Source organism: Anabrus simplex, chromosome 3, assembly GCF_040414725.1.
Source record: "Anabrus simplex isolate iqAnaSimp1 chromosome 3, ASM4041472v1, whole genome shotgun sequence".
Classification (NCBI taxonomy): Eukaryota; Metazoa; Arthropoda; class Insecta; order Orthoptera; family Tettigoniidae; genus Anabrus; species Anabrus simplex.
This window is the reverse complement of record NC_090267.1, coordinates 437,956,748-437,977,578: the sequence shown is the minus strand read 5'-3', so window position 1 is coordinate 437,977,578 and position 20,831 is coordinate 437,956,748. Positions and strand designations below refer to the sequence as shown.

Below are 20,831 nucleotides of genomic sequence, written 5' to 3'. Positions count from 1 at the left end.
AACATCAACTAACTGTTGCGAGCGGCCCAAATATTTTTCAGCAATTAAGAGAATTGATGATTTTAAGGCAAAATGATTATTGGCATTGATATGTTTTTTGAACATTCAACCATTGACATTCGTCCGAAACTGTTCCCTTGTAAGTGGGATGGAGTGATCCAACTGCCTTTATCCCTAGGATTTATCCTGATATTGATTTCTGGTGAAGGCTGAGTGAAACCTTGGGCCATGTGTCTCTCGAGAAGTGTTATTTTTCTGAAGTTGTTGACTTCTTGGCAGGGAATCGAACCTATGTCCGCCGGGCTGAGTGGCTCAGACGGTTAAGGCGCTGGCCTTCTAACCCCAACTTGGCAGGTTCGATCCTGGCTCAGTCCGGTGGTATTTGAAGGTGCTCAAATACGACAGCCTCGTGTCGGTAGATTTACTGGTACGTTACAGAACTCCTGCCGGACTAAATTCCGGCACCTCGGCGTCTCCGAAGACCGTAAAAGTAGTTAGTGGAACGTAAAGCAAATAACATTAATTATTATGAACCTATGTCCTGCCGGGTGAAACGAGTACTTCTTTACTGCCTCGGCTAGGCATCGCTCCTTTTGTAACTAATATACGAGTCAATTTTCTTAGATCTGAAGAGTATTGCTTTAACCCTTCTCCACCTTAATGCAATATCTCAGTATCGTTATTTTATCTGAGTCTGCGAAAAATCTGGAGAAATTGCCGAATGCTATGGACAGAGTCTTGGGGAGGGCGTACAAGATTAAAATAATCAATCCAAAACAAAAGCAATGGAGTGCAGTCGAATGAATTCAGGTGATACAGGAAATATTAGATTAGGAAATGAAGTCTAAAAGGAAGTAGTTGATTATTGTTACTTGGGTAGTAAAAGAACTAGTAACGGTGGCAGAAGTAAGGAGGACATCAAATGCAGACTAGCACAAGAAAATAAATTTGCTCGCTTCGAACATTGATATAGGAATTAGGGAGACGTTTTTGAAGACGTTCGCTTGGAGCGTAGTGGCAGTGGATGGAAGTGAAACATGACCGATAACTAGCTCAGAAAGAAAGAGAATAGAGATAGAAAGATCGAATTACAAATGAAGGGGGTACTAAATGGAATTCTTGAGAGGAGAACGATCTGGCGAACTTCGACCAGAAGAAGAGATAGAATGATAGGACACATCTTAAGACATGCAGGATTGTTCAAGTAGTTTTTGAGGCAAGTGTAGGCGGTAAGAACGTAAGGGGTTGACCAAGGTATGGATATAACAAGCAGATGCTAGATAGACTTGTAAAGAAGAAATGAAAAGGTTGGCACAGGATAGGGTGGCATGGAATGCTGCATCAAACCAGTCTATGGACTGACGACTCAAACAACAACAACAACTGCCCATTTCATGAACTGGGGAAATTTCTGTACATTTCATGTACATTTCCAACTGCACTGCACAATTCGTGAAATGAGCAAAAATTTGTGCAATTCACAAAATAAGAAGAAATATTTCTGCCCACTTCACGAACGAGCCATTGCTAAAGATACGATTTTGCACAGCATTATAAATGATGCTACAAAAGAAAATATCACCAATAATATTGAAATTAGCACTATTGCTCGTTTCATGAAGTGGGCAGAAAAATTACGAGCTTTTACTGGACAACGAGGCTGTGCAATTCATGAACTGCACAAGTCTTCACTCTATAAGTTACACTATCTGTGCGCAAGGCCTAAATGAAATAAATAATGAAAAACCACGTAGATTATAATCTACGTATTTCTCTCCCTGGAATTAGCGGTTTTTCAATATTTATTTCACTTTTCGCACCCTTTTACGTCTTTTTTTACAATCAGTTTTACGTTGCACCGACACAGATAGGTCTTATGGCGAGGATGGGATGGAAAGGGCTAGGAGTGGAAAGGAAGCGATCGTGGCTTTAATTAAGGTACAATCCCAGCATTTGCTTGCTATGAAAATGGGGGGGGGGGGAAACCACGGAAAACCATCTTCAGGGCTGCCTATAGTGGAGTTCGAATCCATGATCTACGGAATGCAAACTGAGATAGCTGCATGGCTCAAACCGCACAGCCACTATTTTATTTCAGTTCATATCAATATTCAAAATAATCGATGACTATCCACCCGCCTATAACGCCTCCCCCCCCCCACCTCCCCACGATTAGTAATATGAAGATATTTCGGCAATTAAGGCGACACTCCGGAGATTAACAGATATTTTCACGAAACTTTGTGGGAATGTCACCTTCATAAAAGTAGAGATATCACGAATATTTCTTTCATACACAATCAATAGTTTTTCCAAATTTTTGAAATTGTTAATTCCATTATTTCATGAAAGTTAATTAACATGTCAATGTAAATTCGTAATTAGGTATATAATACTTCTTTTAAAAGCACTACGTATCAATTTTTCTAAAGTTTGTGTAATTTTTTCGCTCTAAAATTTTGGACTTAAAAATCCCTACTACTTGAAAAAATCTGCAATAAATATTCCATTCACAGGTTTCTGAATATAGCTGTGATACATATACCATACAAATTTCGTTACATTTGGCAGACTATTATGGCAGAAAAATGGGACTTAAATGTAAAATTACAATCGGCAAACGAAACATTATTACAGTGATAAATTGTTTGAATTCAACGGAATAACTTCTTGACAAGAAAATAGAAACTCAATCCTTTCAATTTCAGTCATTAAAAAATTTTACCAAAATGAGCAAAATATAGATTTTTATCTCCGGAGTGTTGCCTTAAGAGTGCTTAAAATCAACATAACAAACGGCATTCCTAATAGTTGAACTGTACGTTGAAGACAACTTCCGAAACTTTCAGCCATTAATTTCACATTGAAGAACTAATGATTCCATAACTGGAAATTAGACTCTCACCTCCAGAGCTAAATAATATGCAATTTATCACAGAAAGAGTCCTGGATTGAACCGCCTTGAAGAGTCTGGACAACTCTAAACAACACAAGGACAACCCATGGCATTTATTCGGGTCTTTTCCACAAGTCGAATACAAATTACTTCTTCGAAGTATGAATGCAGGGCTGAGATACAAACTATCCAGCAAGCATGGCTATGAAGAAAACCCAAAAGACTATTTTTTAAAATTAACATCCCACGCAATGTTGTAGTGTAATTTTGTAACATTCGACTTTTTAAAGAAGGAATACTGTAATTAATAATAATAATAATAATAATAATAATAATAATAATATGAGCGTGATTAGCTCAGCGGCTTAGCTGTTAGTTTACCACCCGCCGGAAGGCTGAGGTTCGAATACCGGTAGATCCTGGGGTTCAGATTTTCATCTCTAAAATCACGTGGTGTCAGGAAGGGCATCCAGCCTGAATCCCGGGCTAAAACCAAAATGAGGCTCCAGCGACCACCGAAGTAACTGGGACATGCTGAAGAAAATGTAATAATAATAATAATAATAATAATAATAATAATAATAATAATAGTAATAATAATAATTTTTATTAACATATCACGAAATTAAAGTTGTACCTTAGTGTAATTTTGTAACATTCAATGTTTGAAAAGACATGCTGTACATTTTAATAAATAAATAAAAAGTCATACGAGCGTGATTAGCTCATTGGCTTAGCTGCTGGTTTCTCATCCGGAAGGCTGAGGTTCGAATCCTGGTCGATCTTGAATTGAGATTTTCATCTCTAAAATCACATGGTGTGAGGAAGGACATCCAGCCTTAACCTGGGGTAAAACCAAAATCATCCAAGGAGGCTCCAGAGACCCCAGAAATAACTGGGGTAATCTGAAGGAATAATAACAATAATAATAATAATAATAATAATAATAATAATAATAATAATAATAATAATAATAATAACCAAAAAATTTATTAGTAATAAATCATGTATTATTATTATTATTATTATTATTATTATTATTATTATTATTATTATTAGCAAGTAATATAATTAAATTGCTAATGTCTCCTCAGTATACGATCTTGAACAACGTTGTTTGGAATTGCGTTGGCTGCTTTAATTAAAGTATTGCGCCATAAAGATCGTGTTTTTTTCTGTTAAAGTTTTCATTCTTTTCCACTGTCTCTGGAGGAAATTTACGCATCAAAAGTGTTTTAATTTGAATCATCTTTCCGAGGTTGTCATGTTGGATGAAGCGCAATGCTTTTGAGACAGTTTTAAAGTAAATCCGGAAGCAGTGCTCCTTTTCTAAGAACATCTTTAATATCTGGCATCTGTTCAGTAATGTTGGCAAACTTTACATTGCTTTGATTCACCAGCTGTTTGCTTTTGTTTCACCTTGTTCCCTCTCCCCAACGTCACTGGCGTGCGCAGTTGCTAGTGCGCAGCGGAGTGGGAGCTCTCAGCTGATTAGTATATAAACAAAACAGCATGGACGAAGGAAATACTTTGAGCTAGCTTGGGAGTGTTGACAGTAGTTGATCGTGCATCAAGACAGTCAGTGCAGAGAAGACAAGATGAGGCCCCCTCAGTTTGGAGCAGACATCACCAACCAGGCCAACAATGAACCCAATCTGCCAGCTGTTATGCACTGCACCAGAATGGCAGGAAGGGCAATCATTCGTGTGGTTGGAAGGTGCAACGACGCTCAGGAGAACAATAATCTGGGTAAATAGCATACTAAGATGATAGTGCTTCTGTCTTTAATGTTTACAATTTTATACTTAAGTGATAACATCTCAGCTGTTACTTACTGTTCTACTTAAGCTCTAATTCTCTTTCTGTCACGCAACTAACAGTGCCATCTGTGGAAGTGAAATCTTTCAGATGCCTGAGTGTCCGAGTGTAATCGATTAATACGCTTCCTTTTACCTTCGCTAATTCATAACGTGGCCTTCATCTGTCTTGCGAGACAAATGACGTTCGCTACTCCTTCCGCTTTGTTCACGCTTCAAGTGTTTCTCTCTTCGCTGGCATGATGTGGACTTCGCTGCGTTGTGTGTTTGAAATTCATAATAGATTGTGTGTCTAATCTAACTATAGTAAATGTAGCAGTTATAGTGATTTACTTCTAACACTCAATATACGAGGACAACAGTGAGCGTTGTTCCTGATGCAGTTAAGTGAATAGAGGCGAGATTATCAGTGATTCCAGGAGGAATACTTTCTCCAAGGTGCAGTGGTTCGATTCCTTTTGACGTAAACAAAACAGAGAAAGAATACTCTAATCGTTCAGGTCCCGTTTCGAAGTACGTGTCATAGTACAAATGACCAGAAAGTTATTGTGTTAGCATAAAGCAAACCGCGAACGAAGAAACCTAACAAGTGAGCTAATTTAATTTCAAGTATAAATTATTATAAGGTTTAGTAATATTAAATACGGTTACATGTAGCACATAAAGGAAGGCTACTTGCCTTGGATACTAGAGGCCACAGTTCGAAGGCAACTGTTCACTTCAGATTAAGAAGTAGAATACCGGCATAAGTTGAAACAATCTAACCACCTTATCACATATAATCTCGTGCTTAGGACTTCAATATTTGTATTGATAATTGTTCGAATGGGAACAGATACTACAGAACTCGAAGAAGGATATTTTAACAAACCTTCCGATATTCACTGTGGAATAATATGGGGATTGTTTGACTGGCAGTGGCCCTCCACTGATGAACGAAGGTGTCAGGGAAAAAAGTGTGAAGGACCATGAGAAATCTCTTGACTTCAAACAGAGGAAAGGCTCAAACAATGGGGGTTTTAGCCAAGTGCCTCTGACTGTGCTTTCTCAGTAGTTCGAATCCTGGACAGTGAGTGTCAATTTAAAACATGAAATGTCACATCCTTGTGGTTTGTTGTTCACGTAAAACTGGAGGTTTTGTGGCTTTGATCATAATATCAACAGTCATGTAAACCTGCTTGCTATTTGTTCGGGAACACCAAGAAAATTGGAGTGTTATAATAATAATAATAATAATAATAATAATAATAATAATAATAATGTACTTACATCCCACTAACTACTTTTACGGTTTTCGGAGACGCCGAGGTGCCGGAATTTAGTCCCGCAGGAGTTCTTTTACGTGCTAGTAAATCTACCGACACGAGGTTGACGTATTTGAGTACCTTCAAATACCAGCGGACTAAGCCAGGATCGAACCTGCCAAGATGGGGTCAGAAGGCCAGCGCTTCAACCGTCTGAACCACTCACCCCGACCTCATTATTATTATTATTATTATTATTATTATTATTATTATTATTATTATTATTATTCAACTTGTGTACCTTTCTTTCTTTCTTTCTTTCTTAATCTATTTACCCTCCAGGGTTGGTTTTTCCCTCGGACTCGGCGAGGGATCCCATCTTTACCACCTCAAGGGCAGTGTCCTGGAGCGTGAGACTTTGGGTCGTGGGGATACAACCGGGGAGAAGGACCAGTACATCGCCCAGGCGGCCTCACCTGCTATGCTGAACAGGGCCCTTGTGGGGGGGATGGGAAAATCAGAAGGGATAGACAAGGAAGAGGGAAGGAAGTGACCGTGGCCTTAAGTTAGATTCCATCCCGGCATTTGTCTGCAGGAGAAGTGGGAAACCACGGAAAACCACTTCGAGGATGACAGAGGTGGGAATCGAACGCTCCTCTACTCAGTTGATCTCACGAGGCTGAGTTCTAGCCCTCGTACCACTTTTCAAATTTCGTGGCAGAGCCTGGAATCGAACCCGGGCCTCCGGAGGTGGCAGCTAATCACACTAACGACTACACCACAGAGGTGGACAATCTTGTGTCCCAAGGTCTGAAATTCGTGAAATTCTATTTGGATTCTGAATCACAAAGGGAGAAATTTGTTTAGAAAAAATTCCTTCACACAGACCAGGATTCGCACTATAGCAGCCTTTGCGAAAAATATAATTCGAAGGTCACTAAGCTATAACACCATATAGAGCAGTGGTTCTTAAAGTCTGGTTCGCGGACACCAGGAGTCCCCGAAGCTCTTTCTGGCACTCCGCGAACGAATATTTTTGAAAGGGAATTAATTTGCTTCCATCAGGAGAATTTTTAATGTGGCAATAATATCAGAACCGCATTAGTTATAAATTCGTTTGATTATTGTCGAAATCCTTCGTAAGTTATTAATCAGATAAGACTGTAAGTTTAAAATTAATAATTACAAAAGATTATATATTAGTTTTGTTTTTACCGGATCATTGGTTTAAATGTTATCATAATACGGATGAAGATAAACTTCGAGACATGGAATGTGCATCTTCTAGTTCAGTTGCTTCTCGAGCTGTACCAGTAAATATACATGTATTCAAAGAAATATTGTCCATCAACCAGCAACTTCATAGTGTTATACATTTTTGACATTCTCTCGAACGAATGTAAGAAACCTGCTAAGCTTTGTAAGCATCTTGAAACAGGACATTTGCATCATTCTATTAAGCCAATTGATTTTTGTAAATGAAAATAGGAAAAATTAAGAAACAACAAAAATGATCGAAAAAATTGCATCGGAAAGCAGTTACTCCCTTGCTTCATATGAAGTGTCATTATTTACGTTTAGTTGAGTAGTTCAAGCTTTAAACATACAGTTGACTTTGTTAACTATAACAGAACTGTGACAACCCATATTAACTCAACATTAACCCCTAAAACTTAATCTCCCGGAGTCCAGCTCTATGGCTAAATGATTCACATGCCTGACCCTTGGTCCAAGGGGTCTCGGGTTCGGTTCCCATGTAGATCGTGGAGTTTAATCTTAATTGGTTAATTCTGACGCCTCGGGGGCTGGGTGTCTGTACAGTCTTCAACATTAGAATTCATCCTCACAGACGCTCAGGTGCCCTATAGGCGTCAGCTAGAAAGACCTGAACCAGGCCTCTCCGGATGCCATACGACATTATTATTATTATTATTATTATTATTATTATTATTATTATTATTATTATGTTTTGGGGGGTCCGCAAAAGTACAGGTCCCGGAAAAGGGAAGGAGAAGTGGGCGGGGGATCCATAGTGCTAATGAATTTGAGTACCTCTGCTCTAGAGGAACAAAATCCTACTACAAACAACAGGAAGGAGTATCAGACCTCTCCATGGTCGCCCCCACGGCTGATCAATTTTGATGCTTGATGATGATGATGCTTTTTGTTTAAAGGGGCCTAACATCTAGGTCATCGGCCCGATCAATTGTGATCCCTTGAGAATGCTAAAACTCGGGACTAGGTATCTGGAATCAGTGTTGAAGACTTCACTTTCATGAACCACCTCGCTTTCCAGGAGAATAAATAAATGTCATGTACTCGCAACAGGATAAAAGTACCCTTTACAGTTGTAGCAATGCATAATTGCATTAGTCAAGTACTGTGAGCCAGGTTGCCTAGTTTCAGGGAAAAGTAATAAGAACAACCATGGCCTACCACTCCTGGACAAAAAGTAAGCAGGCTTGGAGTTTTAGATGGCTGATAATCTAAAGCCACAAGCCACGAGATTCGTAGTTTTACATCTAATCTTGATCACTTGCATATCAATCAAAATTGATCTTGCAACTACCGGGATTCGAACCTTGAGTAGAAGCTAGCAACGAGGTCACTTCAATCACACGGCTTTTCACTGACTATGACATAGGATTTCCCATCTTTTCGGCCCCTCGCGATATCTTCTTTCAAAAGTAGTTAAAAAAAGCAGTCATCTCAGTACAGGGAATGAAGGCCCAGCGAGGGGTGGAAGGTAAAAACTTCCACTACCCGTAACCTCTGCACTTGGGGTAGAGTGGTTAGCTCTATACCCGGCCACCTTTGCCCCCAGAAATGACCGTGGTACACAAGTTTGGTGTAGGCTGAGTGAACATCAGGGCTATGCACACCTGCGGAAGTGGAAATATCGTTTCTTAAATGTTTCGACTTCTTGATGGGGAATTCAACCCACGTCCTTCCGAGCGAACCGAGCACGCCTTTACCACCTAGGTCAGGTAGCCCCTTCCAAAGGTAGTTGCTACTTGAAGTATTTTCAAGAATTACTCCTGGTCATGAAATTCATGTATTTAAATAAATTATATATTATTATAAGCATATTTGATCATAACCAGAGAAGTAAAGGAGGGGGAAATGGTTCGAGTTTATTCAGCCTTCACAAAATAATAAATAATGATAATAGTTACTGATTTTACGTTCCGCTAACTACTTTTACGGGTTTTTGGAGACGCAGCACGAAAAATAAGTACCAGCATAAATCCTGGAGGCAAAAGCGGACAGACATAGAGCTAACTACTCTTGTGTCTCGGTGCCGAGGTTACGGATTACAGAAGTCTTTGCCTTCGGCTCCTCCAAGGGTCTTCTTGGGGATGGCTGTGCGAGTTACTTCAGAAAAGTTTTTCATTTATCAACATTTAGTTGACATATTCCAATAAAAATAATTGCCTTTTAAAAACATGGTAGACTGGATAATCATTGTTATTCTTAACATTTTTAAGAGACCAGGGGAGAGGATTTTTTTTACAAGTTGCTTTACGTCGCACCGACACAGATGGGTGTTATGGCGACGATAGGGTAGGAAAAGGCTAGGAGTGGGAAGGAAGCGGCCGTGGCCTTAATTAAGGTACAGCCCCAGCCATTCACCTGGTGTGAAAATGGGAAACTACAGAAAACCATCTTCAGAGATGCCGACAGTGGGGTTCGAACCCACTATCTTCCGAATGCCTCACAGCTGCGAGAGGGCATTTTGCATTTTCCTCTAATCTTTTGCCTTTCTGGTCTTTAAACCATTTTCACAATTCAAATTAAGTATATCCCGCATTATAGAACATAACCAAACATTGGTGGCAACGCTCTTTAACCATTCCCTGCACGGTTCTCGATGGCATTGTCAAAATGTGTAATTTTCTGTCACTGTGATGATATAAAAGATAACTGAAAATTATATGTCGATGGGTTGAACAGTTCCAAAGAGGCAGAACTGTTGCAGACAATAAAGTGACAAATGCGAAGTGTTAGATTTAGGATAGGGCGCAATGTGTAGGAAAGCACAATTTATCTATATTTCCTTGTAATACTGTCCCTGATCATGCATCTTCCTTTCTGTGTAAGAGGAAGGTCAGCGAATCTATTTTCAAATTGAATATGGACGGGGATTTCCCATGTCTAAGCCTCTCGTGGCACTGCGCCCGCTCAGGCACCCATCCAACTTACAGCTGAAGAAACAAAGGCCTGTCAAATGTTTGGCGATAGCTCTTCAACTCTATTCTGGAAATAGGAGCCAACTGTTACGATAAAAAGGAACATTAGTTCTGAAAATAAGTTCGTTATCGCAGATGAGAGGAAAAATACTCTCATTTGAAGAGAATATTTAGTCCAGGACGGGATGTCGAAATACAATGTAGTGTTTTCTTTTGAGTACATCCTTCCGAATAAGATACACTGCATGTCAGGTTCAGTCCCTTCAAAGACTGCTTCAAATCATACAAATTCGACTTCCCATAAGAGCAATTATTTATCTTTGCACTGGTTAGCTGCGTGACTCGAACTAGCAGATTTTCTGTTAATTCATGGACCAACGCATTTTTTATTAATTTAGAGTCACTTTGACCCTAAGGTCTCATCGTGACTTCTAACTGTAGAATTTACATTAAATTACAGTAGAGTGAAGAATGAAAAGAATATAAAAGATTTTGGTATTTTAAACTGAACAGTTAAATTTTTTAATACAGGCCAGTGTCTTTGAAAACTTGATAATTTGTTTGCACATTGAAGGAGATGAGAGTGCCCCCTTAATATCCTTAGGTATACCGTGGTACTGGCGCCATTTGTCGTACAGTGAACAGTCTGTAATGATGTGCTTCACAGTCAACACACTATTGCATGTTGTACAGATGGGAGGCAGTTTCTTCTCAAGGAGTAGCTGTGACTTATCTTGGAGTGGCCGATCCGTATTCTATTTAGATATTAGGACTTGATCTTGCCTGTGAAGGTTGTGAAGATAGTGTTGTGCTGTAGATTCCGTTGTTACTTCGTGTGCTGTTTTATCTTCAACTGTTAGTATAATTTCGTTTTAGCATAGGCAATAATGTCAGTGTGAGGGGTCCAACGCATTTTATCCAAGGCCCAATGGCAAAACGTGCATCGAGAAAGGAGCACATTCTGATGGAAAGAAGCTATTCATAGCAAACATTCATTGCAGAATCAGACAGGTATTTATAACGAATATTTAAAGAAATAATACTAACGACAGAGGCTGTTGAAATAGCTGATTTCCTTGTCGACCTCTGAAACCAAGCAGCATTTGGTCTGCTCAGTAAATAGATGACGTTTAGCCAAAGAGTAACAATTCTGTCACAAGTAGCGGGGCTTGTTAACACATGTGACTCATAATAAACAGCTATCCGTTCCGTGTAGTATTTCCGTGCCAGGAGAGACAAGTGAATGAATGTCTTGAGACTGCAAATGCACAATCAAGAAACATACCGCACACGTGGAAGAGGACTTCGAGAAAAGCACTGGCGCGCAGTTGACAGACCGGTTGCTGGGATCTTGTCAGTGGTTTAGGTACCTCCTTACGCACCATAAATCCACAGGGGATCTCAAGTCGGGCATTAGGGATTCACTAAGAAAATGTTACAATCAAGTGCTTGTCATCAACACCGTCACACATCTATAATATTCGGTCTGCTGTTGAAAGTTCATGGCAGCTGATGTTAAACATATTTTATTAATCTTTGTAATTCTGAAGTAAATATTTATTAAATTGTCTTACTTAAAACAAAAATAATATTAATAAAAGTTCATGTCTAACTTCCATTATACTGTATAAATGCACAAAACTAAAGATACTGAGCACAACTGTTCGCAATAAGAACATAGCAACAAATAAATATGTCTTAACTCATAAATATTTTTATTAAATCTGTCTTGTATCGGTCACTTATTTCGTGCATCTGTTTATTATTAGTCTCAATGTCTAGTGCTGACATTCTTTCAATTTTTTCTCCGGTAAATTCGACGACTGTGTTCATTATCATTATTTAAGTAACCACAAGTTTACGGAAGCTGACTATGAAAGTCTGCTCTGAGATTTTTATACTGGGTACAACATCGAAAATTGCCAAGAGTATGAGAGGTCAAATTCCTATATAATTAATGGCTTGTGCTTCGACTCCCAAGTCAACTTTTGACGTGCTGTCAATGTTTTCTACGGGAGAATACTCCTCTGGCACGACTGAGATAACTGTTAAATCCAACAACAATGAATAACATGTGAACTGAAAAGCATGAGTCATACAAGTAACTGTCTGAATGCGCAACTTCCTTTCTGCCATAGAATATACCGCTTAATGCTATCTGGTTCAGCGTGTCAATGTTATCTGATAAAGATTATTGACGAATTCGTATGTAGCTAACAGCGTAAACTGGCTGAGTTGTTTGTAATGTCTTAGATATCGGACAAAGGGAAAGTTGTTACAACTCCCACTCAAAAGAAGTTGAAATGAAATCCATTAGTCAGCTTCCTTCCTATATCTACGTCATACGTGAATCAAATTTACTTCTCCAACACTACACCTTGTTAAAGATTGTTGTGTACATTTCAAACAGGTTATAATGTTTAAAGTGAGTTAATTCACGGACTGTCGTTCAAACATCAGAGCCAACATTCTGCTTTATTAGCGACAGAAGTTAGTGTAGGCTACATTGTGTCCACATCCGTACTGAAATGGTTAGTATTATTAGCTGTCGCCCTCGGACACCTGGGTTCTATTCCCAATACTACCAGATATTGGGGTGTTCCTGACAAGAAATGCCCCACCTCGAAGGACACAGAGTTCAATTTTTATTTTATTTTTCTGTTAGTGGTTTAACGTCACACTAACACACGGAAGGTTTAATAATAATAATAATAATAATAATAATAATAATAATAATAATGGTTTTACGTGCCAATAAATCTACCGACACGAGACTGACGTATTTGAGCACCTTCAAATACCACTGAGCCAGGTACAAACCTGTCAAGTTGGGGTCAGAAGGCCAGCGCCTCAACCGTCTGAATCACTCAGTCCGGCATGGAAGGTTTCTGACGACGCAAGGAAGACAAGGCCAGGACTGGGAAGACATCGGCCGTGGCTTTGAGGTGCAGCCCCATCATTTGTCCAGTATGACAATGGGAAAGGCAGGGCTGTCAATAGTGAGGTTTTTTTATTTTTTTATTACAATGATTGGCTTTACGTCGCACCGACACCGTAAGTCTTATCGTGACGATGGGATAGGAAGGACTACTAGGAGTTGGAAGGAAGCGGCCGTGGCCGTAATTAAGGAAACCTAAAAACCATCTTCAGGGCTGCCGACAGTGGGGTTTGAACCCACTATCTTCCGAATTAAAGCTCACAGATACGTGCCCCTATTCGGTGGCAAACTTCAAGCTAGGATTTTAATCCTCACTGGCAAACCCGTGAACCGAACTGGTGCCAAGCAGGTGAGAATCAAATATGCTAATCTCTGCATTTCCTTCTAGAGGATAGGTTAATGATCTCATAATCACAATACAGCACCACACCCTCCACCTTAACTTGAAAGTAGACCGGAGCAGCGAAGATAATGGCTGCACACAGAAAGTATATCCTTTTTTTTTGCTATTTGCTTTACGTCGCACCGACACAGATAGGTCTTATGGCGACGATGGGATGGGAAAGGCCTAGGAGTTGGAAGGAAGCGGCCGTGGCCTTAATTAAGGTACAGCCCCAGCATTTGCCTGGTGTGAAAATGGGAAACCACGGAAAACCATCTTCAGGGCTGCCGACAGTGGGGCTCGAACCCACGATCTCCCGGATGCAAGCTCACAGCCGCGCGCCTCTACACGCACGGCCAACTCGCCCGGTAAGTATATCCTTATTACGCATTCACTTTACTCGCAAGTTTTCTTATTAACGTAAAATTAAATATGGAATGGTGTATATTAAACACATTGATGATAATAGTGGCTGCCGTTTTAATTACGAGGAAAAGGGGCGATAGCCAAGTGGCATGGTCACTTTCTTCTGAGCAAGGCCGCCGTGGTTTGAATCAATGCATGTTAGATTTTTGAATTGGAAAGTCAGGCCCCCATGGTTCGGATTCCACATAAAATTAAAATCCTCACAGCCACGTAAAACTACAATATTACTTGATGCTTTGCTCGTTTTAATTGCTTGTTCTTCAGCTCCTGTTGTAAACACATTGACATGTTTGCTGAACACAACTACTGTATATTAGCAACGTTTAAAACACGAAGAAAGGCTGCGATATTGAACATTCCTAAACTATTTAACAGTCAGAATGGAATTCTAATGTCAGGCGCTATTGCCATTCTCTAATGGACGTGATGACTCAGTGAGATAGTTAATGTTTTTTCAATCATCGTTCTAGTTCTTGTTATTTTATATTATTGGTTTCTAGTTATCAGGCCCATTTCCTTGTATCTAGAAAACGTTCATTGATCACCAGGCTGAGTGACGCAGACTGTAGAAGCACAAGCATTCTAAGCCGAGGTTGGAAGGTTCGATCCCAGCTCAAACCAGTAATATTTTAACGTCCCCAAATACGCCAACCTCGTGTCGGTAGATTTACTTTCACTTAAAAGAATTCCTGTGGAGCAAAATTCTAGCACCTCAAGGTCTCTAAAAACCGCAACAAAAAATTAGTTAGTGGGACATAAAAAAACATAAGTGGAGGAATATCCACTTGTGTTGGTTACTGAAATGAGTAGGTCTAGGATTGAAATTAGGGGGTTGACTTGTCGAGGCGGTAAGGGCAGCTCCTTTCACTCGGAAGGACGTGGGTTCGATTTCCAAATGATCAACCAAGACACTGGAACACCGCCGCACGCCGGCTGATGTCACATAGACTGTCCACAGAATGACAAAATGGGCGATTCTCAACAGAATCCGGCAGGTTCCTCGTTTGTGCTGTTAAAATAATGATTATAGAAATACCAAAGCACGTTTATATACAGATGGCTAAGATTTCATTCAACATATATTTCCATTATAAACTATATAGAAATATTAAAAACCTAATGTTTTGATATATTCATGTACTGAACGTGTTAGTTTGTAGAGTATGAAATTATGTTCATGTTGTCAAAATCTCATTTTATATGACTTTATACCTGAACTATCGGTATATTTCTACTGTACAGTGCATACTCGTCATGATCAGCTGAGTACTTCGTGCCGCCCGGCTATTATTCAGCTATTAATTATAACACCAACGTTACTTTTATGGAAAAATTATTATCGTCCTTAAATTTATTATATATTAATTTCACATTCACCCAAATTTCATTGAAATCTGTCTGATCCAAGCCAAAGAGTTCCATTGTGTTTATTTTGACGTCGCACCGACACAGATAGGTCTTATGGCGACGAAATCCCTTGTTAGAGGTAAGGTTATGGATAGTGGAAGCCTATATCTTCCATTCTTCCAAGAGCCTTTACGGAGATGGTGTTTTATTAAAAAGTTGGATGTGAGGTGATTTGAGACAATGTACTGTACAATCGAAGCATTTTTCTTCAATGAGTGTGTAAAATTCTGGGGATGATCACTCTTATGCTTTCGCTGAAATTCATACCTCGGTTCATATCTAGTAACAGGTATATTTAATAGCAGGTGGGGTATATTTTATTTCAGTATTTTCTCACTGAGTGCTCTTGACTCTGATCCACTTCCCTGCAGATATCCGGGAGTCAGAGTGCCGACGGTAAGGCGAAAAGTATTTGTGGTGGCTTTGGATAAGCAAAGAATAGTACATATGCGTCTAACCCTTGTCCCAGGTAGAGAGCGAGATGAATCATTAATAATCTTGCTTTTATTACAGTCAGGAGCAAATAAACATATGATACATACACATATTTTGATATTTTTTTTAATGAAATATTTTTACGCTTGTTGTTGACTCGTTACTAATAAATTAGCCGTAACGTTGCTGTTCCATCAATTTGATGCAACTACATAAAAAGAAAAACGTTAAATAGCAAAAATAAATCTTAATAGGTATGAACTCTGTGATCTTTACAAATATTCTTAGCAAGTTTTTACGACCGGGTGCCTTTCCTGGCGTCAACCTCCTCAGAGAGGTTAATGAGATGAAATGAAAAGACGTGACGTGTAAGAAGGAAAAGGGTAAAATCTGGTGCCGGTACACAGCCTACTCCTGTCAAATAGCACAAAGGATAAGCAAAGAATAGAAATAGTCTCAAAGCTTTTTCTTCAGTACCGCAGGTACCTTTCTTTGTGGTTGTGTACAAAACAATGAAAGAACAAGTGAACGCGATCTGTGCAATATATCTAGTGTAGTATAATTTATAATTCAATAAAGTATCCAAAGATTCTCACAGTCCTTTGTTTAATCGTCCAGTTTCATAAGCCTAGACTGCAGCGAGAACTTTCGACAGCATTTTCCCTGCGCTTCAGCCTTACACTTTCCTTTAGTGCGTTACGCTTTTTAAACTCGACCTGGTGTGGTAGAGAACTTGTAGGCACCATAGCTCACAGCTTAGACAGACAATTCAATGAAAGTCTGACATACTTCGAGCGTACAAGTAGCTAGCTTAAAACCGGAAATCCTTATAGCACCCACAGTACTATTCCTCTTAAGATAACCTTAAACCATTCCACTACCGGTCTGATTGCCACTGCATCATTTTGAGTCTAGCAGCATCGTATCATCACTTAAGTGTAATAAAACCTAGACTGGGTATCTTCCCTGAACTTACGATATTATTTATTTATTTATTTATTTATTTATTTATTTATTTATTTATTTATTTATTTATTTAATTTATTTATTTATTTATTTATTTATTTATTTAGCTTTTTTACTGAATGGCCAGCATAGTAGCTTTCGGCTCGAAGGGTCCTGGTTTTGATTCTACAGTCGGAATCAATCAATCAGTCAATCAATCCTGACCTGCATTTAGGGCAGTCGCCCAGGTGGCGGATTCCCTATCTGTTATTTTCCTAGCCTTTTCTGAAATTATTTTAAAGACATTGGAAATGTATTGAACATCCCCCTTGGCAAGTTATTCCAAACCCTAACTCCCCTTCCTATAAACGAATATTTGCCCCAATTTGTCCTCTTGAATTCCAACTTTATCTTCATATTGTGATCTTTCCTACTTTTAAAGACACCGCTCAAATGTATTCGTCTACTAATGTCATTCCACGCCATCTCTCCGCTGACAGCTCGGAACATACCACTTAGTCGAGCAGCTCGTCTTCTTTCTCCAAGTCTTCCCAGCCCAAACTGTGCAACATTTTTGTAACGTTACTCTTTTGTCGGAAATCACCCAGAACAAATCGAGCTGCTTTTCTTTGGATTTTTTCCAGTTCTCGAATCAAGTAATCCTGGTGAGGGTTCCATACACTAGAACCAATCTCCAGTTGGGGTCTTACCAGAGACTTGTATGCCCTCTCCTTTAAATCCTTACTACAACCGCTAAACACCCCCATAACCATGTGCAGAGATCTGTACCCTTTATTTACAATTCCATTTATGTGATTATCCCAATGCAGATATTTCCTTATATTAACACCTAGGTACTTACAGTGATCCTCATAAGGAACTTTCACCCCATTAACGCAGTAATTAAAACTGAGAGGACTTTTCCTATTTTTGAAACTCACAACCTAATTTTTAACCCCGTTTATCATCATACCGTTGCCTGCTGTCCATCTCACAACATTATCGAGGTCATTTTGCAGTTTCTCACAATCTTGTAATTTATTTATTACTCTATACAGAATAATATCATCTGCAAAAAGCCTTATCTCTAATTTCACTTCTTTACTCATATCATTTATGTATATAAGAAAACATAAAGGTCCAATAATGCTGCCTTGAGGAATTCCCTTCTTAATTATTACAGGGTCAGACAAAGCTTCGCCTACTCTGATTCTCTGAGATCTATTTTCTAGAAATATAGCAACCCATTTTGTCACTCTCTTGTCTACTCCAATTGCACTCATTTTTGCCAGTAGTCTCCATGATCCACCCTATCAAATGCTTTAGACAGGTCAATCGCAATACATTCCATTTGACCTCCTGAATCCAAGATATCTGCTATATCTTGCTGGAATCCTACAAGTTGAGCTTCAGTGGAATAATCTTTCCTAAACTTGAACTGCGTTCTATCGAACCAGTTATTAATTTTTAGCCTCACCTGGTTGATTCCTATGGCTCGGGGACTGGGTGTTTGTGTTCGTCTTAATATACACCTCTTCATATACGCACAACACACCACTCTAACAACACTTATCACAAATTATATTAGCTCATATGTAAATAATGGCAAAACATCGTACACTTCAGTTTGGTCTCGCAAAGTCCTCTTTCAAAGGTTTAAAATTTACAGTCAGTAGAACAACACCAAATTTATTTGTTTTCATTGTAAGTGTAATAACTAATTTCAGAACTCGTCTGGACTAGATCAGACAATGTTAATTATGCTCAATGCTATTTATGTTGGGGCTGCCTGGCCGAGGCGGTAAAGGCGTGCTCGGTTCGCCCGGAAGGACGTGGGTTCGAATCCCCGTTAGGAAGTCGTAAAATTTAAGAAACGAGATTTCCACTTCCGGAGGTGCACATGGCTCTGAGGTTCACTCAGCTTACACCAAAAATGAGTCGCAGGTTAATTCTTGGGGGCAAAGGCGGCCGGGCGTAGAGCTAACCACTCTACCCCAGCAAGTGCCGAGGTTGCGGATGGTGGAAGCCTTTACCTTCCACCCCTCCAAGGGCCTTCATGGTCTGTACGGAGATGACTTTGCTTTGCTATTTATGTTATTCATACACTACAATAGTTCTTGTAGTACGTTTCTATAGAAGCAGGTCCCTGAAAACAGCGATTCAGAATGAGAAATGTGCGTGACATTAGAACTACTAAATTCAAACGTTGATGAAATACGCAGTTTCAGACATACTGATGTATCGTACGTAAACTTAAGCAGTGAAATAGAGCTGTCACATATTGACTGGAAATACGGTACTAAATGTTACGGTTACAAGATTTGCAGGAGGAGAGAAAAGGTGAAGAGGTAGCTGGATGTGGCGACAAGGCATCCCTGCCATACAGGACCATCAGCTTCTATATTTATAAATATAGGACGAGATTGGGTGCTGCTGGTCGTCGAGAGCCACTTAAACTTCAAGTCTTTGCGAAGAAGCAGGCTGTCTTACCACTCTGAAATATATTATGATTTCTGGGCAATCTAAAAATAAGTAAAATATTGGGTCCTAGTAATAATAATAATAATAATAATAATAATAATAATAATAATAATAATAATAATAATAATAATCGTATGGCCTCAGCTACCGCGAGCAGGCGTTTTGAGCTGATACCATTTCAGACTATCTGCGTGTCAGTTTCGATGTTTTCGTTTTACTCTACCAGATGGCAGAAAAACGTATCTCTATTGGGGTATATATTTCTGAGTCTTAAGGTGTTGTGTCAGGTAAACACCAAATGTGTCACCAGAGACCTTTTAAATCCAGACATCGCACGATATGGCAAAATGGATTTGTTTTTCATAATTAAAAAATACGATTACCTCTAGCTGCATTTAAGCACACGATCTTGGGATCCGGAGGTCAACACTCTGCCACTGATCCCTAAAGGAGCTATATTGGGTCCAGTTTAGTCGTTTGATATTCTGTACATCGATAATACCCTTGTTTAAAACAATAGTTTGTACAGAATATCCGTTATTTCCTCTCACTGTACTAGAGGTGACGACATTCACCTCTTCAGCACATGACCTCAACTCGAGACCAATTAGTACCAGTCAATATTTCTCCGACTAAATCAAACGATCTCCTAGCAGTCTATCCAGTGGTAGGAATATTTCAAAGTGAACTGTTCTGGCTAGTTTTCACTTGTGTTATTTTCTCATGCAAGCTCAAAGAATGTTAGAACAAGCTGTGTTACTGCCCCAGACTAACGTATGGAAGAGTGTTTCTCTCAGCCTTGCAACGTCTACATCGGACATATACGGCAGTAAAAGGTCACTTACATATTTCGGTGGCGTGGTTCACCTTGAGGCGGTTAGACTGATAAACAGCCTAGTGTTCGGACTTTATTCTCACAACAAGTCAATGAAACATACAATAAGAAGCCTTTCTTACAATAATCACAGTATGTTTAGTAGAAAACGAAGGCTGAACCCCTCTTTACGGTCGCCAACAGAGTGGCAAACTTCTAACCGTTGAGAAAGTTTGAGGTAGGAATAAAAAGGCATACTGAGAGACGGAAGATTTCAGTACTGCAGTTAGTTTGCCATCCTTTTGTTTCAAAATAGTTCGATCCCAGTTGACGTCAAAAGCATTTCAGGAGGTTTAAATGTCGCAACTCCTTGTCACTAACTTCCAGTACATTAAATAACACCTTTGGGACAAAATCTGGACTCCTTTACGTCTCTTAAAATGTATATCAATAAAGGACGATAATAATAATAATAATAATAATAATAATAATAATAATAATAATAATAATAATAATAATAATAATATAGATTTTTGAAAGCTCAGTAATGCTGGATTTCGGTGGTAGTGATTGATGTTTAAGTGCGCAACAATTCTTTCTTAAGAATAATCAGACGAAAATAGGAGAACTCCCATCCGTTGAAGAATGTGGATATCAGTAAAAGAAAGAGAAGGGTCACGAAGGTCATGAAAATGAAAGACGCCGTAGACCAGGGACGGCGAACCTATGACACGCATTCCATTAGGTGACACGGGAAAACGACTTCCGTGGCGCGCCGCACAACATACTAACATATTTTTAATGCTTTTAACATGTAATAAATAGGTCGAAAATCTAGCAACATATTTTAACATTA

At 39.2% G+C, this 20,831-nt stretch overlaps 1 protein-coding gene across 1 annotated transcript in view; it reads left to right on the top strand.

The window, feature by feature from the left end:
- Positions 1–4,418: 4,418 nt before the first annotated feature.
- Positions 4,419–20,831, top strand: part of Sclp (leucine rich repeat containing protein 20 sclp) — a 45,367-nt gene continuing 28,954 nt past the window's right edge. Inside the window, exon 1 of the mRNA XM_067143495.2 lies at positions 4,419–4,645. Within this exon, the coding sequence (XP_066999596.1) occupies positions 4,495–4,645 (151 nt within the window). The 5' untranslated portion in view covers positions 4,419–4,494. The remainder of the gene's footprint in view (positions 4,646–20,831) is intronic.